We start from the raw sequence: 24,346 nt of genomic DNA, 5'->3' as shown, positions 1-24,346 counted from the left end.
CTGATTCTGATTCTAAAGGCAGCCTTGGTGAGCAGAAGAGGCTACTCAGTCAAATATTGTAAAAAAAATTTTACTGACCCCAAACTTGTGAGAGTACCTTGTAGTCGCCCTCCATATATCAGAAAAAGTTTTATATCATGATAATAGTGTGAACCTCAGTGTCCTGATTGTCCACCTGCTCCCAGCTGGCCTCAGAGAAGAGTTCAGTGCTGCAGCGGGACAGACAGTTGGGCTCCAGGTTGAAGTCGGAGTCTGCGATTGAGGTCTGACAGAAAGATAAATAAGATAAGATAAATCAAACATGTCTTAAACCCCAACCCAAGCCATACGAGCATACGAGTGTTCAGTGCTCACCATTTCATCACTCATGTCTCCATTGAGTCGCAGCATCCCAGCGGCCTGGTGGCTCTCCAGACGGCTCCAGAGCTCCTGTACCTGCCTCTTCAGAGCTTCCACCTCCAGCTGGTGACCGGCTTCGATCTGCCGCAGCCGCTGCTGCACTGCGTCTGTGTGCAGGGTCAACCCGTCATCGTCCAGATGGCTCCGGGCTGAAGGGGGTTCTGGGGGGCTGAAGCTTGGCCGGCCCAGAAACCCCAAATGCAGGCAGCGATGGTGGGAGCAGTTGCCCCGTGCGTGGAGGTTCAGCGAGCCGCAGCTGGCGAGAGATACTTGTCGGCTGAGTGCAGCCCGCTCCCCGTTTGTGCGAGTTGCCCATTGTGGCGTAGAGGGCTCAAGGTCGGGGGTGTCTCCGTTGCACACGGGATGGAGGAGGTCAGTGGTGGGAGGAAAGGCACTGAGAGACGGCCGTTTGTGGGTGTTGTTTAAAGTCCTGCGGTCGGTTGAGGTGCGGAGACCCTGTTTGAGGCACGATGATTCGGCGAGGGCTCTAAGAGGAGGTGGAATAGTTAAGGGTCCCAGACTCTCAGGCCGAACACACAAGTCCTCTGTAAGCGTCTCTGTGGAGCTCTCCAAAAGAGAAAGACGTTTCTCCTGCTCAATGGTTTCTCGCCCATGGCCGTTACTCACAGTCCTGAGGTCATGGGGAGGGAAATTATCTGTGTTACATGAAGAATTGTGTTCTTGTATCGTGTATTTCTCCAGTGCTTCTTCTGAGTCTGGGCTTCCCGAGGTTTCCTGGCTGAGAGCAGAAGATGCTTCAGAACTACCATCTTGTGAATAATGTCCATTGACATTTGCATCTCCAAGGCTTTTAGCTTTGCCCCCTTGAGCTTCAGAATTCAGTTGTGCCTCTTCTGAATGTGCAACATTTTCACTCTGGCCGTTTAGAGCTGAGGTTTCGTTTGTGTGGTCTGTCTTTGTGTCTCTGCGGCTATCTGGAGCCGATTCATCTTTTGTAGCTTCCTGGAGAATGTTCTCCATTTGGCCCACAGCTACACCAACTGTTAGCTCCGCCTCATCAACGCCATCCATCATTGGCAACCTGACATCCCCAAGCCCCTCCCCATTCTCTGTGCCCCCATTGGGCAATGTTCCCATAAGCCCCACCACGGTTTGTCCATTGACCCTCTCATCTGAGTCCGGAGATGCAGCAACGTCAGCTCCTGTCCCGATGTTGAGCTCCAGAGACCTGCGATGGTCCTGCCATTTCTCATTCAAACTGGGGTCGCTGGAACGTCGATTAGAGGTAAGTGGGTTTCCGACTTCACAAGCGCTGGGCAGGTTTTCGAAGGAGCGGGTTTTAGGACGCCTGGGGGACCGAAAAAAGCTCACAACTTTATTTCTAAAAACTAAAAGGCTTCCAAATGTTAAAGTCAACATGAAACTCAATTAACATTACATTTTACCTCTGTAAAACTTGGAATACACTACACAACAGGCAGTCGCACACCGGCCGAACTTTGCCGCAGTTCACTCATAGAAAATAATGTGTTCGAATTTTAAAAACGTGACACGAATAATATGAACAGATTATACACAACCAGATTTTCAGGATATTCCAAACAAAAAACACAGAAACATGTGACTCGTTGCTAGGAGATGCGTGACAAATGTAAACAAACCGTGTTCTAAAATTGGTTCAAAGTATCACACATGTTTGATCTCTGACTGGATGGAATTATAGTCTGAAGCTAAAAAATAAAGTTTGTAAACATACACTTCATGATTTTCTATGAAATACGTCATCTTAACTCAGCAGACGGCTCTAACTTATGGCGACTAGCTCGGACTCATTCAGTGCAAATCGGGGCAACAATTGTGTAGTGATTCCATTCTTAAAGTGAAGGATTTTAGATTGAAACACACAAACAAATAAACAAATTACCTGTTGAGGGGCTGGTCCTCAGGGTTGGCACCAGGTGCAGGGTAGGGGGCGCAGGAGTCATCAGAAGGAGTTGTGGGTGAAGAGCTGGGTAGGTAAACTGCTGTCCACAACAAGAGATTGCGTACATGACACACAGGATGAAGCACCTAGTAGGAACAGCAGACAGAATATATATAGATTATTTTAATTGTGCAAAAATCAAAATGCCCAGGTGATATTTTCACTTTTTCACTCAATTCTCACTTTCATATTTCACACCGAAAGAAAGAAAAAATAAAGAAAGAAAGATTTTGCATAAAGACTTGGATTTTGGATCTAGGAATGAAAAATTACCCATTTCTGAGAGGTTTCAGAAAATTCACGTTGTATTTAGTCAAGTTGATCAAATGAAAGCAGAAATAAGTGAAAAAGGCACAAAACAAGCTTTCACCAAGTTTTTAAGATCTTATCACCCCGTTAATCAATATATAAATGAAACAAAGTTTGAGAAAAAAAAAAAAAAAAAGGCTATTTCCATATTTTCCAAGTTGGTTATCATTATCAGTTTGACCAACGAAGAGTGCAGTTTTACAATAACATTTACATTATTTAAAAAAATGCTTATTTTCTCTAGCTATTGATTCTATTTACACTATGTTAAAATAGCAGGATTTTCTGCTACTTATACTAGTTATTGCAAATAATGTCAATTATCTCCACCTCAGTATTGTAGTACATTATAAAACAGAATGCAATAACAAAAAGGCCAAGAATATTTTTGGGGCGCCTGACACACCTGCACTTTTCTTTGTTTTTCAGACCTATTCTAGCAGTCAGCATCAAGCATCATATATCATTAGAAACAGGAGAGCTTATAGTTTAACTCATTTAAAGTCTCAATCTTCTTTTTGTTTTCTCGAAGAATGAATGAAATTACAGAATTAAGAAAAAGCAACACTTGGGTGTTTTCTTTACTGTGTACTCAAACAGAAACAGAAAGTTTGGATATTTTTCTTTAGAAAGTTGTTTTACACTTAAAAATAAAATATTGTTTACATATAACATTCCCCAAGCAAGTAATAGCCATTTATCACAGTACTGTTATTTGCACTTTTAAGTGAAAAACAGGCCTATTTCGTTTATGAACAATAGAGATGTTTTCCAAAAGTTTTGTTTTTCTTCAGAGAAATATATTTAAAATCTGAGCATTAACAATAAACACAAAGTGTGCAGCATGTAGTAAAAACAATTGCACAAATTGTCTTCTGCAACAATACAAACAGTGCAAATGATTCACAAACTACACACAAAATGAGTGAGTAATATTCAGAGTGCAACAGAAAAAATAGTGAAAATTATCTTTATGAACTATATAAGAATTATTGGTAACACTTTAGAATAAGGTTCCATTAGTTAATGTTAGTTAACTACTTTAGTTAACATGAACTAAGCAAGAACAATCCTTCTACAGCATTTATAAATCTTAGTTCATGTTAATTTCAACATTTACTAATGCATTATTTAAATCATAAGTTGTGCTTGTTAACATTAGTTAATGCACTGTGAATAACCATGAACTAACAATGAATAACTGTAGTTTCATTAAGTAACATTAAGAAAGATGAATAAATACAGTAATAAATGTATTATTCATTGTTTGTTCATGTTAATTAATACATTAACTAACATTAACTAATGGAACCTTATTCTAAAGTGTTACCGAATTATTTACTTAATATACATAATATACATGATTGATCCGTTGGCTGTAATCTGTGTCAGGATTGATTTTACCGGGACATCACCTAGTGATGCGAAGATATAAATTCCAGTGCTTTATCAGACATGTACCAATGTTTCATCCTTGTTTTTGATTTGTTTTATGTCAAAGTAGTCTGTCGTGTGATTTTCTGGGCCTTATCAGAGAGTTTTCTCATGCAAATGTGTTATTTTGTGTTTGTATTCATGCACACACGACAGACTTTACTTTCACAGATCACATTGATCCTAATTCAGATCCAGCGAGCATTTTTGTTAGGGCGGTGTGATGTAGCTTTAAGAGACAGGAAATGAAAGGACATGGGTCTCTTGAGTATTAGAGAGGAATGCAAGCACGAGTTGTGAAGCCAGTAAACGCCTCTCTTCAGGTTTACTCACTACACAAAGGTCAAACAAAACTCTTTGGCCATTGGCATCAGCTACTAAAGACCCCCTATCGGTTGTAACCTCATATAACCTCTTATAAGTGAGTAATGAGTAAAAGACAGATTGAGAGGAGTTGACGTACGGTCTCTGAATGAGAAGAATACAGCATGTTTCTAAAGGAGCGGTTGGAGGCTCTGAGGAGAGACCAAACGGAGCAGGTTCTTTCCTGGATGTGTCTGTCCTCTCTCTCCTTCCTGCTGTTACACAGGAACGTCCCGAACAGACACGAGTATGTGTGCTGCACGAGCTTCACCTGAACACACAAAACCAAAAGAACTCAGAGCTAGTTCAACAACTACTAAAGTACAAGAAGCATGTTTACTATTTAAAACGAAAGGTTTTTGCCAATTTTGACCCACCAGAAAGGCTTCGTTGAACTCGAAGGAACACGGGGATTGTCTCTGGAGCTGGTGCACACAGTCTAACCACTGCAGGAAGACAGGACATCTCTCGTTCAAGTCCTCCGCGTTCTCTCCGTGACCACAACGGTCTGCGAATTTGTGACCGAAGTCCAACCACTCGGTCTCAACCAGCACCTGGAAACCCTGTGAGCAGAAAGAAGATTTGATATTAAATCAAATCATACAATGACTCCAGAATACAACATGTATTATGTTATTTTATACTAAATTACAGTAATGCCACATCCAGCATTTAAGACAGCTCATTGCATCTTCTGAGCTCTAAAACTAACTTCATGACGGACATCAGCCAGGGCTTTTCTGACCGGTTTTCCATTTACTTTTTTCCATACAGACAGCTTGCTATTAGTTGGTAAAAGACAGTCTCTAGAAAACATGCTCGGTAAAAAAAAAGTTGTTATTTTAGTATTATTTATACACAATAAGAGTTATTAACATTTTGAATTACCTTATCTTACCTTACCTTCTCATTGTAACTTTAGGTTAATTTAGTAAATAAGTAAGCTTTAGTAGTTTAGTAGTTTAGTAAGCTTTTATTTCAGTTTTTTTTCCCCCATTTAATTATTTTTAGTGCTTAAACTTATTTCAATTTGCTGTTATTTAATTTCATTATATCTTAACACATAACACATTTTTTTGTCGTTTTAATATTAGTTTTAGTTAATGATAAACATAACTGAAATCAACTATGCTTCCCAGTTGCAAAATGTCCTGCCTTATGAAAAATACAAGGAAAGAAAGATTTAAAATGCAATGTCCTTTATGAATAAAGGTTTGTTTGTTTATTTGCAATATGTTATATTGTAAAAAAAAAAAAAAAAGAAAAAAAAAAAAACAAATCTAGCCTTACTCATCATACCATCATAATCCATTAAAATATCCCTCAAATACTGTATATTGCACGTTGGCATAAGGAGCATAAAGGTGGATCTTCCCTGTTAACAAAAAAAAATAAAAAGTCTTGAGTGGAAACGATGAATGGAATTGGTTGGATGATATTAGAGGTTGAGAAAACCTTTTAAATGACTATAATTTTGGTGCGGCTCCAAATCCCTTTTGATGTCAGAGTTTGGTCTGTTTGGATGGTGTGAAAGCTGTAATCTCACCCCACACGGAGTCCACTAGTAAACACCAGGCTCTACATTGTTTCCTGGATCCAGCTGCTGCTAGTAAATATTAGACTATGAAAAGTCACACAAATAATACACTTCACTCTCACAAAAAAGGTACAAAATTGTCACCTTATTTACCCCTAAAGGGAAAGGGTAAGGGTAAAGGGTAGCCTTGCAGTGACAGCTTTTGTACCTTTTTATCTTCTACAGCAGAGATGCGACTGTGTGTTGTTCAATCGATGTCAATCAAAGTGTGTTGTGCTCTAAGGTCGGGCAGCATTATAAATATTGTAACATTTTCTCTTAAGCCGTTGTCTATGTAAACATTTCCTTGTGAGCATTTCAAACCACAGGATTTAAAAAAAAGCCCTTGAGGATTTTTTTCAGCATGTGATATAGCTTATAAATTCCTCTCGCAATAATTCAAGGGGAATTTTACTGGTCTTCCCCATTTTTTGTTCATTATGTTGGCGCTCACCTCAATGGTGCGGTAGTAGGGGTCCAGCAGGACTTTGGCCAGCGCCACTATCTGAGGGGTGCGATCCCAGCCGTCTGAGCAGTGCACCATCACGGGCCTGTGGTCGCGGTCCACGGCGTTCACAACGAGGAGAGACGCCTTGAGCAGGAGGGAGAGATGCTGCAGCCACTTTGTGCTCTCCAGAGCAGACAGCCAGCTACAGACATAAACTCACCATTACACACATCTGAAGCATGTTCAAAAGGTGTCTCACAGCAAACTGTAACTTTAAGACTCCTAATTTGACAGATTATGGTGGACAAACTTCTCATATAGAAAGTTGCTGAATACTATAATATACTAGATTGTTATCAATGATTTTTTTAATTCATGCTTTTATTCAGGAATGATGCAATAAATTGATCAAAAGCAACAGAATTTTTTTTATAATGTAACAAATTATTTATATTTCAAATAAATGCTGTTCTTTTGAACTTTATATTCATCAAGGAATAATAATAAATAATAACAATTTCGACAAGAATTTCGATGCAGAACAACTGTTTTTTGAACATTTAAAATAAGAAATTTGAGCAACACATCATCATATTAGAATTATTTCTGAAGATCATGTGATAATGAAGACTGGAATAATGAAAGAAAAAAATCTTTGATCACAGGAATAAATTACATTTTAACATATTTAAATAGAAATTAGTTATTTTAAATTATAATAATATTTCATTAAAGTACTGTTTACAAAATAAAAATATTCTTTCAAAAATATTAAAAATAACATTTTGAAAGAAATATCCCTTTAGTGAAACCACATGAGCTCATGGTTGAGACGTTTAATGCATGAAAGAGTCATTTTGCAGATTAGTTTCAATAAATATTCAAATGCAAACTCGGGGCAGAATCTTTAATTTGTTACTACAACAGCATTATGCACATCAGGAAAACGAGTTTAAATCTTAATGGAAAACTGTGAGAAGGACTAAAGAATGCAGTTTTAAGTGTGGTTAATACTCATTATAAAAGTTTTCCGACATGATTAAATACAGCCAAAGCAAACTGACATTAGCCAAGGAAACAGAGTGCAGGTAACTGGAGGAGACATTCAAATTATAGGTCCTGAGAGGAAAATAAATGAAAATCATGTTTAAAAGGAAAACTGTCTTTGTATGAATATGACTACCTCATGCAGAGAGATATTTACAATCAGAATAATCAAAAGGAGAGAATTAGATTTTTTCCTCTTGACAATTCTGTTGATTAGAAACGCAGCTCTTAGCCAGAGTTTATCATGCTGACTAAAGAGAGAACAAGAGAATGAAAGAAACAGAGGGAGAGTCAGTTAGAAGATTTGCTGTTGACTTTACAACAAATAGATGAGTGGAAGCAGCGTGGATGGAAGAGGAAGCAAATACAAGCCAGTGCTGGAAATCACAGGCAGATGCCAGAAAAAAAACAATAGACGGAAAAATATAAAAAAATGAAGAGTGTTTGCAAGACTTTGAGACAAGCACAGATAATGCACTTCAATCTCTCATTTAGATCAGCAACTGATAGTCATTAACATTATGTTTCTGATCAACAGGTAAAGAATTCAACAGTAATCATCCACTTCCATCTGGGTTACAGCTATGAAGTCAATATTCGATCCAAATCAATCCGCAAACTTTTGATTCAAAGCTAAAGAAATTGATAGTAAATTTCAAAAATAAATTACAGAGAAACAGCAAGTAACAGTGAACTAAACGTGAAATACTGAAGTAGAAAATAGTATTTTCTTGTAAAAAAAAAATAAAAATAAATAAATAAATAAATATATATAAATAAATAAATAAATAAATATATATATATATATATATATATATATATATATATATATATATATATATAAATATTACAATAATTCATGTATAATTGATTTTATAATTAATTAATCAATCTAGAAAAATTGTTAATGCATAAAATCAATATTGCCACAATATTTTAATAATTTTTCTCCAGACCCAAATTTTGATATGGATCAATTACCTATAATACATTTGAACAGCTCGATAGCAAGTACTAAAGAAAAAAAGCATGTTATGTCCCTAAAAGACGAAATATATCAACAGACAAACAAACAAATTACAACCCAAGAAGATGTTACCACCCTGGAAGACTTACTTGGCTGGATCAGGCATCTGGGTGCAGAGGAAGCGCAGAGACTGGAAACTCTTGCGGATGGAATGAATGTTGGCCATACCCATAAACACCACCTCACAGTTAGGGTAGTACTCTACGGGGAAGAACAACATGTTATTAAAGGGATAGTTCACCCAAAAATAAAAATGTGATGTTTATCTGCTTACCCCCCGGGTATCCAACCGGTAGGTGACTTTGTTTTTCAGTAGAACACAAGCAAAATTTTAACACAAACTGTTGCAGTCTGTCAGTCTTATAATGGAAGTGAATGGGAATCACGGCTAAAACATACAATAAAAAAAACATAAAACCAAATTAAACCCTCTCAAATGGACCATTGTCACTCCCAATTGAGATTCTAGGTTGAGTGTCAATGGTCTATTTGAGAGATAACTGGCATTAATGTAATGCCCTTATAAGTCTGCGATCCGCATAAAGCAAGAAGAAGAAGAAGCCTCCTCACAAGCCCGCTGCTGAGAATGTGCTCAGGAGAGTTCTAACAGTTCGGACATTACTTGAATCAGAGGTAAAAAACGATATAAATACTGTTCAGTTTCTTGCACAGACTGATCTTTTGTGTCTTTACACATTAATGTATCGTCACGAGCCGCAGGATTCAATTTGGTTTTGTTAGTGTATTTTCTTTTAGCTTTATTGTATGATTCCCATCCACTTCCATTATAAGACTGACAGACTGCAACGGTTTGTGTTAAAATTTTGGGTTTGTGTTCTACTGAAGAATCAAAGTCACCTACATCTTGGATGCCCTGGGGGTAAGCAGATAAACATCAAATCTTGTTTTATTGTGATTTTTGAAAGAGCATCTATGAGAGAGTACCTGGGCATTCACACCCTCCTCCTTTGGCTCTGTTGGCTACGGCAGCGGCGTATGACCTGGCGTCCAGGATCAGAAGCTTTCGAGGTTGGATGGCCAGTGTCTCCACCTCTGAGCTGTTAGTCATGGACGAGTCTATAGGAAGAGACATGTATGTATAGATCAAGTCATATAATATGACAATCAGTATTGAGGCCTCAAATAAGAACAGTTTTCAGTCAAGAATTTAAAGGGCCAGGTGGTACTGACCAAAGTCCACATCTGAGAGGTCAGCTCCGTTTGTGTACTCGCGGGAGAGGGAGCCGTTAGAGACGCCTTTACAGGAGCTGCTGTCAACAGCACAGGCTCTGGCGATGGACTGCACCAGGTGCTCATCATCTGCGTTCCTCCAGCCCCACCAGCTGACCTCAGGCTGACCACAGCGAGCGATCACTGCTCCTGTGCTCTGGTGCCTGGGAAAGAGAGATTAAAGATCTGGACTGTTAATCTGAAGGTTCTAGGCAGCCTTGTAATGGTTGTAAACTAAAACAAGTAAAACTGTTTTAATTGATGCAAAGAAGTTACTGAAGAGTTACAAATACTGCAAAGTCTAGATGAGCAAAGTTAGTAGAGACAGAGACAAATTCCTAATTTAAAGCAAAAGGTGTTTCAACAAAATAATGAAACAAGGGGGTGTTGTTTTTTCCAAATCAGTGATTCTGGTTTTTAATTTTTGTACATTTTCTCTGACATGTTGGTGCTGTAATTTTCACTTGGATGTTGTAAGTCTCATTGAGTAAATACAGCTGGATAAAACAGGCTGCAAAGCAACAAAATGTGATTATTTTAAAGGGATTATAAACTGAGAAATCAAATTTCCTTTGATCTTTTGACATTTAAGAGATCACTGTACTTTAAAAACATCTTTAAGTTTCAGAACTAAATTTCTCATTAGTCTAAAAACAGCTTATACTGAAGCCAATCTGCCAAAAGTAAAGGTTTAATGTGCCACTTTATGACATAATAGTGTGGCTAAACTCCGCCTCCACAGAAGTTGATCAACACCTGCTTCTACATCACTGCCTGTTTAGCCCCGACCACTGATTCACATATGTACCTTAATTAACAAGAGACACAAATACAGGACTATAAAGAAACAAAATGATAAAGATGCTCCGAAAACAAGAAGATGCTGTGCAGTACCAAGTTGTGGAAAAACAACTATTAAACTTATTTGTTTGAAATAAAGTTCACATAAAAGATAAATATAAAAATATAACAGGCATGTGATCAGCTAAAATTTTTTTTATAACATTAATGATTGTAATGATGAATGTTGCATTCCCAAATGCAAATTAAAGCAACTATCACAGCTAGCATTAACAGCGGAAAAAAAAACACAAAAAAAAAAAACTGTTACAGCAGACATGTAGCGCATCAGAATATAGCCTATATTTACATAATTACATCACAACTTCTGTGAAATGTATGATAGTACAAAGCAATCTCAAATTCTCACCACCATTCATTAAACGTCACCAGGCAAGTATCACATTTCAGTGCTTATTCTACTCGCACATTTTAACCCTTTTAACTGTCCTAGAGTTGGCACTGCAAACTTGTACAGTGCTCTCATGGCCATTCTGTCCATGCTAGAAAACTTAACCTTTAGTTAATTTAGGGATTGATGTTTGCCTACAAATCCACATGCTCTGTGCCCCTTTACCTAAATTTACTACTTCAGACTTATGCCTCCAGAAGCTTGTGTTCTGCAAGTGAACAGTGCATTAAAGTGCAATTCCAAGGCACAGAACCATTTTTACAGACTTTTACATTAACTGTTCCACACGATTAGAGCAGTGCCTAACCATCTTCAAGAAATGGCTAAAAACACATCTCTTCCCTCTCCACTTGACTCTCTAACATTTGCACTCTCTATTATATTTCCATTTTGAACTACTTGTTTTCTTTTTATTTATAAAAAGACCCTCTAAAATTAGCATTCTCTATTCTTTTTCTATTCTATGTACTCGTTTTCTTTTTATTACCAAAAAAAACAACAACATGCAACTGTCCTCATTTGCATAAAATGTAATAAAAGTGTCTGCTAAACGACTAAATGTAAATGTAATTGCTTTAGGACATTTTGTGACTTTAAAAAAAAAAAAAAAATTCCTTGCAAAGTAAATGTTCCAAAATGAGTAAAAGTATAAAAAAGAAAAAGAAAAAAAACACATAATGAAAAAGACTTGACCTGTAAACCACGGCCGGAATCCTCTTCCAGGAGCGGAAGGCGGCCACATTCTCCAGCTCTTTATCAGTAATCCAGGCTGGCACCAGCAGCAGTTGAGGGTAGCTGGAACACAACCTGTGCCAGGGGTCAAGCAGAGGGCAGTGTGTTCAGACTGACTGATGCCTGTCTAAAATCATCTTATTCTGAACAGACTCGCCGAGTGCAGCAAGACAGGGCTAAGTGTCGAGAGAAGTTCAGATGTGCTTCTGTTTGTGAGAGAAACACTAACTTGTATTTGTTGTTGATCTCAGACACTCTCCAGGCATTTAGAGTATCGAAGCCCATCCGCTCCACCTCGTTATGGAAACGTGACATCACATGATCACCTGAAAGATAGAGGCAAGTTAGAGGCGGAGATGAAGGTAAAAAGAAACAGGATTTCTAAAGAACTAGTTACTGGACTGGACAAATCTTGTGAGGTCTTTAACGTGCACTCATTTGTGCACTTATTAGGTGGTAAAGCTATACCAATAAAATGGCTTCATTCGCACCCCCACCCCACTTCTCTCATGTCTGCATGTACAAGTGGACAAGTGAGTTTTGCTGCAGGAATATTGTGAAAGGAGTAGCAAAAGTCAAAGTGGTAGGATTTGAAGTTGTACTGCCGGATCCAAGAGGCTCTAAGCGCTGACTTGTGGTTGTACAGCGAAACTGAAGTAAAGTGCAACTCACTGTGTGTGCAAATGAAAGATTCAGCTTTTCACATCAGACTTGTGAGTGTAAATTTCAATTGTACAAATAGGAATATTAATAAAGTTGTCACATCCAAATCAACAAGTTCTCAAGTTTTGCTATTATTTTACCTTCATATTAAGCTGTCTGGCTAGGCAAGACTATCAGGAAATATTGAAATAAAATTATTTGTGACATCTAATTCCAGCCTCAATAACACAGGCTAAGTTTGAGAAAGAGTGACACAGGGGCTAAAGCAAAAAAATATAACAAATCCAGAGCCAGAACTTTTTTCTGGGGGCGAAGCAGCACATGTAAAGCATGCAATGCCTGTGGCAACTTTAACATTTGAAAGGATACTATGACAAAGTTATTGCTTTCTTTATTCAAATTGATTTTCTTTTTAATTAATATATTTTTGACCTGAAGAATGAAAGCTGTGTCATACTCTTGGACAATTATGAGCTATATCACCACTTATCAACACTAGGGGTGTGAAAATGCAAAATACAGATACTTGGATCACTAGAACTTGACAATATTTCAATACTATTTTTCACGAAATTTTCAAAGACAAAATATTTGTCTTTTAATAACAAAAAGTAAAACAATGCAGTCGTATTAAAAACTATTTTAACTAATTTAGGGCAGTAACTAATGATTATTTTGGTGATCAAGTAATCTACAGATTATTTTGAGTAATCTGATATTTTTTTGTAACACGAACAGACCTAAGTGAAAACCAGGCTTTAGTATGACTATTTTTATATAAACTAACGATGAGGCAATTACAATTGGCTCAAATAAAATATCCAAAGCAAGAAATGACATGATTGTACTGAACAACACTGTTAAAATACATAATGTAATATGCCTATACAAAATATGAACATAACCAATTTAAAGGGTTAGTTCATCCAAAAATGAACGTCGTGAACGCACTCACAACAGACCCGGAAGAGAAGATAATGCTTTAATAAAGTCGTAATTTTTGTTATTTTTTAACCAAAATGAATTTTCGATGCTTCAACAAATTCTAACTGACCCTCTGATGTCACATGGACTACTTTGATGATGTTTTTATTACCTTTCTGGACATGGACGGTATACCGTACATACATTTTCAATGGAGGCCAACGGCCTGGTGACGTTTCACTTTAAACAATGTTTAAATCCATTACATTTTAATATTTGGCCACGTGCAGAAATGTTTATTTTGAAATTGCGATGTACAATACATAGTTTGATGTCCTCCTGTGTTGGTAAAGGTTTATTAATGATTTACTTTACAAATCAAGTGAGATAATGCACACAGGTTTTCCAGATAACGTTAAGCAATTTAAATTCATAGTGTATGAAGAGGAAGAGTTTAGCCCCTTTCAGACATACAGTACTGGTAAATTACCATTAATAGATCATGTGTGAACAGGACCTTTTCAAAAATCCTGTGAATTTGTTGTGGCAATCATATCATACTTATGGAGATGACTTGATTACTCTGAGCTGTTTACAAAGCACCGCTTCTTTACAATTAGCTTTTCTATGTAAATATTCCCTAAATGGACATCTTGGACCATTGCACCTCGCAGCTTTTTGCCACGCTTCTCAATTCATCAGGGCTGCGACTCAATTGGATACTATTATGCGCATCTCTTGTTTATAAGAGCAAAACATTCTTATTGGTTAGTAATGTTATTTTGGTTGAGAGTGAAAGCTGCTCCACTCATACCATTGGCAGGCAAACTCTGAAGTGATATCAATCAACAAGTTTTTATTTATTTTTTTATAGCTAAATGCTGCATGTGGGAAATCTGGCATGGTGCCGGAGAATTTTAAGCCCTGGTGACCGTACCTGGCCTACACAGATCCCCGTGCTGCTCTTTCTCAGCGCTCCATGCATGGAAGGGGAAGGAAAAGAGCTCCTCTATCTGGGACGGGGGACGGACCACAGCGCTCAGCCTCTTCAGCCACTCCTGACACTGCTCAAATGTGGAAAACTGACACCTGTCAAAACACACATAAACAGACAGATCTAGGGCTGTAATAAATTGTATCTTAATTCACAATTTCTGCTTCTCTCGATTTATTAAGTATAATCATCTGCTGTATTTTCCTGCTGGTCATTTATCCTAGAAACATTTTCATTTGGGATTTGCTTTACATCGTGCGTTGATAACGAGCCTCCAAAATCTTTCAGGATCGCAGATGCCAAGACTTTAAAATCGCCCAAACAAAGCCAGTCTGTTTTCTTTCACACGTCCGTTTGCGCAGTTTGCTGCAACTTTAACTGCAAACAAACCATGCGAGGTGACATTCTCTAGATTTGTGCTCATGTAAAAATGCAATAATTCTGATAAAATTAAAAAGAGAAAAATTACAATAATCAGTATTAATAATGGAGATTATATTTTTGAGCAATTATGATTAAGAGTTTAACCATCATTATAACAAAGGATATAATTTATCTATTTTTTGTTAGGGACGGATGGATGGATGAGCCAGTGGTGATTCAATTGCCACGGTATGCATAGAGGGTTGATATAGATAGTCTCACCTGATGACCTTGCAGTCTTTGCAGGTGATGTGCATTTGGAACATTTCCCGACATTCTACACTTTCTATCAGCTGCAGGGGAACCTGAGAGAGAGAGAGAGAGAGAGAGAGAGAGAGAGAGAGAGAGAGAGAGAGACAGATTAGTCATAGAGAAATTACTTTTCATTATTGGCACTGTGAGTCACGTCAAACAGAGCATCTAAACGGAAGTCAACATTAACCCAACTGATGCTAATGATTAAATCAATCTGCTGAATCAAATCACACTGAACGTTTAGACATGGGCTCAGAGTTTACAGACACGGTTAGTGATTAGCGTCTGCAGACAAACTCATATATTGTTCTGCAGCTCAAGTGTTGAAAAGTCTGGCATGCCGAATAGCTTCAATCGTGTGTGTTTATGTGTGGGGACGCCACTGCAACTGTGCGGTTGAAACGCAGATCCCCTTCAAGCTCTGGAACTTGTGCGTGATCACACATCGATCGCATGCAAGTCACATCTGACCACAGCCCTCACAAATCTCCCAAACCTGCAGCTCGCAACATCATGCAGACAGACAGACCGTTCTGTGGTTACTTACTGACACCTCACACGAACAATTCTGTTCACAGAGAAAGAGAGGGGAGACAGAATCACAAGGTGGACATGAACACTGTGGCTTTTGGCTCGTCTGTGATGCACACGTTCCTGGGCTGCGGTTTAATTCCATCACACTAATCTGAGCACACTCAAACATTCCTGGGGCGATTGCTGAAGGGTCAGAGAACACAAACATATTTGTGAGATATTTACTGGTATCTATTGGCAATAGAAGCGTTAATATTTAACCCATTTAGAGCACCATCACTACTGGGGAATGAACTCTGCTATATGATTTGTCATATATTGTCTTTTTATTGTAGTTATTTTATTTTCAGTTGTCTTAATATGACAGATAATTATTATTATTATTATCATTATTAATTTATTCAGGGTGGGACGATTGACATGCATTCGTACCGAACCATTACAATACAGACATCTCGGTTTGGTGCACGAAGACTTACAACAAACAGGCAATTCACCCCCAATCCAGAAGGTGGCACCCGCAGCAATGTCACGCTGTTTTATAACTGGCCACCAGCAGGAGAACAGCTAATGTCATGAGTTGCGCACTTGAAAACAAAGCACACTAGACAGTGACCAGTGGATGTTTGTGTGGAGCAGAATTTACTTTGAAAAAAGCGCTCCGAGCTGCTGAAAATACCAAATCATGAGTTGCCCCATGCATGAAAGAAATGTATTTGAAAATGCTATAATTTCTTTAGTAATTGTTTATGCCAAATTTGCAACTTCATTCATTTTATTTCTTAGGTCAGAAAATAAGGACATGCATATAAAAAGGGAAAAATCACATCCTTGTAGTTTCACTGTCTTCAACAAAACATTTAAAGGCAATTTCTATCAGACTTCAAAATAAACATCATTTCAGTTATTACACATCCATAACCAACTTTTAAAAAACGTGTCAGACTTCTGCATTCTGTTATGCAATGTCAATTTGTGCAACTCAAAATACCATAAAAAATGACACTTTAGCAGTCACACTTGATGTTATCTCAACCTCCTTCCTCTTGTTTTTCTCCATTTCCAGCCCTACACTTGTACACTTGCTCTTACGACAGCTTTGTTGCCTCAATAGCTGGCCTATAGTCACATCACTCTCTCATCTCTTTCACGCACAACACACTCCCTTCTTTCACAGGCACACAGAGAGCGTCACACTCATTTACTCTGGTGAATAAGTGACTGTCACAGATATCAACTGATGAATCAGCACTGATCACCCACCAGCCACAAACAAACCCAGCTGCCCGATCACATGAACTCTTAACAGTATCTGTCATTTTGAGAATTATTTTGTCTATCGGTTTACAATGCACTTACAATAAAAGTGGAGCAAAAAGGCGTCCGTAATGGAAAACAATCAAGCGATAATGTACAGCCAGCCAGTCATTATTGCAAAATAAACTTCAACAGAGATCAGGAGTCTGATGCAAACCGGTTTCTGTTCAGGGTGGAGTGTTTGAGAAAAATGATTGCAATTATATTAGTGGCACATAAATTACACCATTAATTAGTCATAAGCACTTTAAAGAGCCATAAAATGCTAAACTTAATTTTCTGAGCTTTTAACAAAGGTGTTTGTGGATGTAGGTATACGCTTTTTTAACTGTGGGAGAAAACTGGTTGATTTTGAGCTGTTTTTGCTTTATAAAAGTCTCTGAGGCAGAAATTCTCTTCTATAGACCTTAAGTCTCTGACACAGGATTTAACCACACCGTAAGTGTTACTAATCTTTATGACTTCTTGGTGTAACTGAAACAGTCAATAAACACTGAAAAATAAATTACAAATGTCATTAAAGGTGCAATAACGCGTTCTTATTTGTGACCCTGGACCACAAAACCAGTCTTAAGTGTCAATTTTTCGAAATTGAGATTTATACACATCTGAAAGCTGAATAAATGAGCTTTCCATTAATGTATGGTTTATTGGGATCTGACAATATTTGGTCGAGACGAAACAATTAGAAAATCTGGAATCCGAGGGTGCAAAAAAGTCTAAACACTAAATAGAAAATCACCTTTGAAGTTGTACAAAATAATTTCTTAGCAATGCATATTACTAATCAAAAGTTAAATTTTTATGTATTTACAGTTGGAAATTTACTAAATATCTTCATGGAACATGATCTTTACTTAATATCCTAATGATTTTTGGCATAAAAGAAAAATCAATAATTTTGACCCATACAATGTTTGTTTTTTTGGCTATTGCTAAAAATATACCCCAGAGACTTAAGACTGGTTTTGTGATCCAGGGTCACAAATATTTTCCATGCAATGTGCAAATGGCTGCACATCTACCTGTGCATTAAATGAGTGCTCTCACAGGATGTGCGCATTTATGTAATGTATGGTGAGCTTACAAAACCATGTATAATATATATTCATTTTGTTCCTTGTAATAGTGAATTGCAGCATGCATTTGTGGGATAAATTCCACTGTAAGTGCATTACTGTAAGCTTTTGACAGTATGCCAGTTAATATTCTGCATTTAGCCCAGAATATTCCTTCACTCCTCTTGCTCTCATTCCAACAGTTCAGAAAGAGGCAGCTCTGTGTGCTCCACTTGAATGGTTTCTAGATCATGACTGCTGGACTATGAGCGATAGAGGGGTATAATAGAGCAGATTATTAGTTTGTAACCAGAATGTTTTTAATAGCGCCATGTTGATAGCACGGGGGTGGACAATCCCAATCAAAAAGCCACTGCAACCATGGCAACAGGCTCACACACACACAGGATAACAGCAGCCACTGGCCAGTGTCAGAGCACCTGATGTAACTGTGGCCCACTGTCCCTAAATACACTTCACATCACTGGTGGGCTCTAAATTTAGCAGCATGTCATGCACCATATAAAAGAGTCTTTGAGTGACCACTGGACTGGCTGTCCATCACACATACACTATGGCACAACAGAACACAATCCAGTTTCACTGAAGAATTTCTGAGCTGAAGTTAAAAAAAAATTAAAGTCAAGTGAGCAAATTCTGTGTAATATTTGCCATTCAAACTGTCATATACAAAATTCTAGAAGCTTTTTTCCATGGAAAGAAAAAAAAAAAAAAAAAAATTATATATATATATATATATATATATATATATATATATATATATATATATATATATATACACACACACAAAGTAACTTTTTTAACATCTCACAATTCTGACTTTTTTCCTCAAAATTCTAAATTTACATCTTGCAATTATAACTTTTCCCATGACTCAGTTTATTTGGTTTCCGTTAATGAATAAAAAGTAAATAAAATGAATAAAAAGGCAACTGCAAGCTAACATTTCACAATTCTGAGTTTATATCACATACAAAAAAAGAAAAAAAAGAAAAAAGGAATTATGAGATATAAACTCTGAATTGTGAGAAAATAAATCAGATTTGTGAGATAAAAAGTTGAAAATATCTATTTTTTAATTTATTTTTTGTTATTCTATTGTGAAAACAAACAAAAAAGAACTGAGTTGCATGTGAAAAATGCTGGGTTTCAGTGCAGGAGATCTCTTCATTCCACTTCAACTGCTGAGACATGTAAACTGTTCATTGCTGCTTGTTTTTATTATCTCCTCAAAGTAGGTTTAAGTATAGTTTGCATAGGACAAAGAGCTTATACATTTGTACAAACTTTGGCTTTGACTCGTATCCTTAAATACAGACTGAAATCTATTCAAAAACCCATTTTGAGTAGCTTGAGCAGGTAATAAAAAGCATAGTTGTGTTAGAAAACACACACACACTCACATTAACAACCGACTCCTTGAACTTGATGTGCAGGCGGTAGCTGGACATGGCAATGATGGCATCCTCTGCCCTCCCCACAAACTTTGTATACTCTCCATGCAGCTCTGGGTAGGGCACCTACAACAGATCCAACTAAATTATTATTAGACCAATACAAGTATTTGCTGATGGTAGTATGAGGTGTTGGTTTTAAAACCTAAAGCTGCCTCACATTCTACAGCATTAACTTGAAATGAGCATCTCTGTTAACAGTCAGTCATGTGTCACACACTTACTTATCATCCTGAAAGAAAATGTTCATTGTGTCGGTTGCAATGCATTGTAAGTGATGCAGCCTTAGATTTCGACCAAAACAATAATTTTGTTGCCTACTGTTTGTGACAGACTACACATCAGCATGCATATGATACCCATGTAAACAGTACAGTGGTTTTTAAAACAGACCACAAATGTTCCCTCTTGGTCGGAATCAAATAATACCTACATTAATGGTACCGCTAGATCCTAATGAACAACATTAATCTGGGGTGGAGGTCTTGATCCCCGCTTACCTGAAGATCATCATCGTCCAGGACAGGGGGCTTGCGAGGGAAGATCTGATTGGCCTGGATGCACTCCAGACTCTGCTGCCCCTCCTCCTCCTGTCAAACAGAATATGGATAAGAAATGCACAGCATTATACTCGACTGACAATTACAATCAAGAATAATGTGACTAAAAATAGTAAAAACAACTAGGCTACACGCATAGAATTTGGCAGGGAAATGTGCTTTCGTCACGAACATAAAATGCAAATGTTAAAAAACAAAATGTCATTATTCACAACACATCACATGATTTATGTTCAGCTGAATTAATAGAAGAGTGTGAGAGGCTCTTTATCAAAGGCCAAACATTTGACATCACAAGTTAAAACTTTTCCAGTTTTATCACTCCCAGGGGCCAAAAGCCCAACTTTTATACAGATAAAACATTGTCCATGACTAAACCTCTGATTAAATGAGTGATTCAGTTAAACTAGGGACAGAGTGGTCAAAGAATTGCTTTAACCAATACCATTTTTGGCTGGGTTTCAGAGCAGCAAATCACATTATTAGTACAGGAACCGACTGCCAGAACATCCTGCTCTGAAATCACTTCTGCTATATAAGGGCACTGGGTTATAGTAACTCACGTCCACTACTACAACTCATACAGACACCAGCTACAGATGCTATATGTGCCATATGCTGCACATGCAATCCAAGTGAAAGGTTTTGACACATCTACTAAATCAGAATAATAGTAAACAAGTGACCGTATGGGAATTATGTACTAAACTGCATCCTTAAAACTCAACACGCTCTTATTTCCATTTCCTTTTCACTGGCAAAAGTTGTGCCATGCCTTCAACACAATCTGTATGAGGAGCTTCAGGACTCAGAGCAGCAGTGTGTAAGGCATAATCATTCCATTCACTTCTGTATGCAGGAATGAGAGGCTGCGGCCCGCAGTGGCCTTGAGAGTTCAGATTGGCAGAGAGTGTTTGGATTCGGTTTCCACAAATAGGAGAGACTCTGTGAGAGAGGGCAGCTGTGTCGCCATGTTGTCTAGCTCAAACACCAGAGTCCTCAAGACAGACTGCTATGGTTGTGCCATACAAAGAGTGTACTGGATGATATATGCAAGGAGGTGTTGTGTTTGTGTATAAACTAACTAAACTATCTATCTGGTTGTGTATTAACTAACGAATGTTCTGTCTGTAGAGAAAAAGGAAAATTCGATTTGACTGGTATAATAAGTTGTTAGCGAGGGTCCATAAATTTGTCAGGTTGCATATCCCAGAAGGGTGTGTGTGTGTGTGTTTGCTGGATCAGCAGCATGACTGTCTGTGTGTAGCGCTGACAATGGCCATCAGCACGGCTCAGTAAACACACTAGAGGGCTGAGCGCGGGGCGGCCCATTGTGGGCACAGGCACAGAACCAGACAGAGAATTACAGGGCACAGACGGGCAGAATAGCAAACATACAATAATGTGCATAACTCATTAGGAACGTGTAAACAAACACATCCATCAGCATTCGCGCATAGACCGGAGGCATTCGCTAAACTGTCCGCAGACACTTCAGCAAACAAGAAAATGAGGTACACTTCACTGAACACAGACATAGACAGACTCAAAACAAATGCCACAGTAAATGCTGCTTCTGTTATAGCCCTTTGAAATGAAAGGTTCGCAATAAAGCTTAGGTTACAGTGTTTTTACCTCGAGTAAGGGGTGTTTTTAGTTATGACTTCAAGCAGAGTGACTAAGCAGAGTCCCTTAACCATGGTAAAATCACTGTAATTCAGGATAATAAAAATGATACAATAAATAAGTAAAAGCATTAATAGTTCATTCATTCATATTAAAGACTGCAAGGCAGTTTCCTAGTAGAAGGCGTAGTACTATAGAAATTAATTGCTAGTTACAGATGGTGGATCTAGATGCATCTCACAGTTGTGAACGCATTTCATCCCATCAGAATTTGGAGCCGGAGCGATTTTATAATGCAGCGGTCACTGATGACACTAGCACACATGTATCCATTCATCCTATCTGTCTGTCTAAAGAGGGCATTGATCTGCGCTGAGACAGCAGTCAGGACGGGACTTTGACTCTGTCTGAGCAATGTTCATTTCAGCTGATTAAAAGCCTGAGAAATCAATGAACAGTTTCCGATTCAGCATTTAAACGTATGCCTGGGAGTCATGTGCAGGAAGGAGAGACCCTGTGTCCGGAACTGCCCCCATACCCTTAAATGTGGCAGTGTTTGGGGACAGCCATTTTTAGTGATGTCCTAAATAAAGGGCTTGGTTGGATTGCCTGGTCTGAACCTGACTTCAATTGCTCCCCACTGGAGTGCATTGTGCACCCAAGTTCAGAAGACAGCGTTCACATCATCCAAATGTATGGATTTGAAGTGCTAGTGTGAAAGCACCCTTAATGGACATTATCCAGTTCACTCATTCAATCCCAGAATGCACAGCAAAAACAAGTGTACAACTGGCTAGAGAATACCCATAATGCACTGTGAGAGTCACTCGTTTTCAGATGAACTGCATTAGTGGCCTAATGTAGGGAATAGTGAATGAGGGTATAGGGGGCACTTTGGGATTCAGCCAGAGATTTGGGAGGTGTTTGTTTACCATAGCCCCAGTGAAGGAGTGCGGGTGCAACACTGTTGTGTCTTCTACAACTCGTTCACTCTGTCTTGCAGTCGTCAGGCTGTATGAAGAAACAAAAAAAGATTTAAAGAAGAAACAACTAGCAATTGTCAAAACTCTCCATTTCATTAAAATTAGGTTTAGATAATTCAGGAAATATTTACAATTTAATCGCAGGCAATTTAAAATACTGTGAATAATATCATAATGATTTTAATTTACTTTTAATTAGCCAACTACATTCCTAAATAACAAGGTCATATAATTAGTTTCTTAATTAGTTTAAAACTTAATGAAATGCTCAATGTCTCCATATTGCATTTTCATGCATTAATGTGGGTAATTTTTTTCACATAGGTAATTTACACACACACACACACACACACACACACACACACACACATATATATATATATATATATATATACAATTTATGGTGTTGAATATTAAAGAATGGGATTAGGCTAATTATTATTCTTGTGGTCATTTACAGATAAACAGCTTGGAAAACACACTTTATTGCAGTGTAAATACATACATTTCGAAATACATATTAAACAGGAAAAATGCAAAAAATATACTGCTAGTCCTAATTATAATTAACACAAATGTACTTAGATCTTACCAAACTCCTAAAAGCAATAAGGTGAGGTTTGTTTAGGATGATCCCACACTGCTGGCGTCACTCAGTATTATGACATTGAAACCTGTGGAGAGAGAGGAGAACAAAATGAGACCACAGTTTTTTAAGCCATCACTTTCCCTTCCAAACATTGCATAACATCTCTGACAATACTGCTTTTCACACTTTGGTAAATATAGCGGTCCTGGTGCTGATGGCACTCTGTGGGCAAAGTCAGGCACAGCCGTTCAGGAATGCATGTGTGGTGAAATCAAAACACTGATGCATATGTTTGGTAGGATTGGGTGATGTCTACCATACCGGCATCAGATGATGTCTACAGTGAAACATTGTGATGGACGCTGATACTGGTGGGCGTGGTTAGGGGAACCCGAAGCATGTATCCGTATGCAGAAAGGCACAGAAAACAAATAAGGTTTTTTTTTTTTTTTTTTTACAGATTTGTAACTAGTCAACTTGAGAATGTAACGACAACATGATTCAAGTTTCTTTTTCTCTATTAACCCTCTAGTAAAAGAAAATTACATTCCAAGTGCAGCACAAATGAACATGATGTACATGTTAAACAAATCACTTGTTAAATATCTTTGCAGAAAAGATACAAAAACTGCAACTACATAGTGTACAAAATTGTCTTATGCATATTGTGTTTCATAAATAATACAAGAAATTATTTTCGAAAATCTCAAAGAAAAGTCAAGGTAATTCAAATTCAAAATGACTGAAGGTATAACACCAGTAGACTTTTATTAGCTATAAAGGTTCTTTAAAAACAGCAGCTGCTTTCAGCCTGTCACCATGATGCAAACATGAAATATCAGACATACAGTTGTAGTTCTTTACAGGTTGTTCGATTAAGCTGCTTTTCCATAATTTTTTCTGTGCAAACATGGATGTGGTTGACTGTTGCGCTCACTTCTTTTGCAGTGTCTCATGCATGAAACACCATTCTTAAAACAAGGCACTCAAGCTAAATGAAGTTCACTCCTATCTCCTTGCATGTTTTACCTATTCCACTGAATGATGCCTAGCAATAAATTTATGGTCCTTCACAGAGCGTGTCAAACTTGAGCAGATCACCACGTGTGGCGACATTAGAGTTGGGAATTGAAAATAGTTTCAGATTCCAAAAATCGTATAACTCAAGGTCAGGTATCGGATA

The 24,346-nt window shown here is 37.8% G+C and overlaps 1 protein-coding gene across 6 annotated transcripts in view; it reads right to left on the bottom strand.

Annotated features, from left to right (window-relative positions):
• LOC128019026 (myotubularin-related protein 3) overlaps positions 1-24,346 on the bottom strand; it is a 37,603-nt gene that overhangs the window by 5,354 nt on the left and 7,903 nt on the right. For 3 of the 6 annotated variants that reach the window (XM_052604963.1, XM_052604965.1, XM_052604968.1), the window contains exons 2-19: positions 23,167-23,248; positions 22,524-22,602; positions 19,906-19,995; positions 19,355-19,471; positions 15,569-15,589; positions 14,989-15,071; positions 14,287-14,438; positions 11,992-12,088; positions 11,724-11,837; positions 9,740-9,942; positions 9,494-9,625; positions 8,638-8,749; positions 6,481-6,676; positions 4,828-5,013; positions 4,551-4,721; positions 2,285-2,430; positions 355-1,708; positions 155-265 (exon numbers count right to left, since the gene is read on the bottom strand). In XM_052604963.1, coding sequence (XP_052460923.1) covers positions 155-265; positions 355-1,708; positions 2,285-2,430; positions 4,551-4,721; positions 4,828-5,013; positions 6,481-6,676; positions 8,638-8,749; positions 9,494-9,625; positions 9,740-9,942; positions 11,724-11,837; positions 11,992-12,088; positions 14,287-14,438; positions 14,989-15,071; positions 15,569-15,589; positions 19,355-19,471; positions 19,906-19,995; positions 22,524-22,526 — 3,288 coding nt within the window. In that variant the 5' untranslated portion in view covers positions 22,527-22,602; positions 23,167-23,248. Of the gene's footprint in view, positions 1-78; positions 266-354; positions 1,709-2,284; positions 2,431-4,550; positions 4,722-4,827; positions 5,014-6,480; positions 6,677-8,637; positions 8,750-9,493; positions 9,626-9,739; positions 9,943-11,723; positions 11,838-11,991; positions 12,089-14,286; positions 14,439-14,988; positions 15,072-15,568; positions 15,590-19,354; positions 19,472-19,905; positions 19,996-22,523; positions 22,603-23,166; positions 23,249-24,346 lie in introns of all 6 variants that reach the window. The other 3 variants (XM_052604966.1, XM_052604964.1, XR_008185043.1) reach the window with 2 other exon arrangements.

Source organism: Carassius gibelio, chromosome A8 (assembly GCF_023724105.1).
Source record: "Carassius gibelio isolate Cgi1373 ecotype wild population from Czech Republic chromosome A8, carGib1.2-hapl.c, whole genome shotgun sequence".
Classification (NCBI taxonomy): Eukaryota; Metazoa; Chordata; class Actinopteri; order Cypriniformes; family Cyprinidae; genus Carassius; species Carassius gibelio.
Note: the sequence above shows the minus strand (reverse complement) of the source record. Positions and strands in the feature narration are given on the sequence as shown.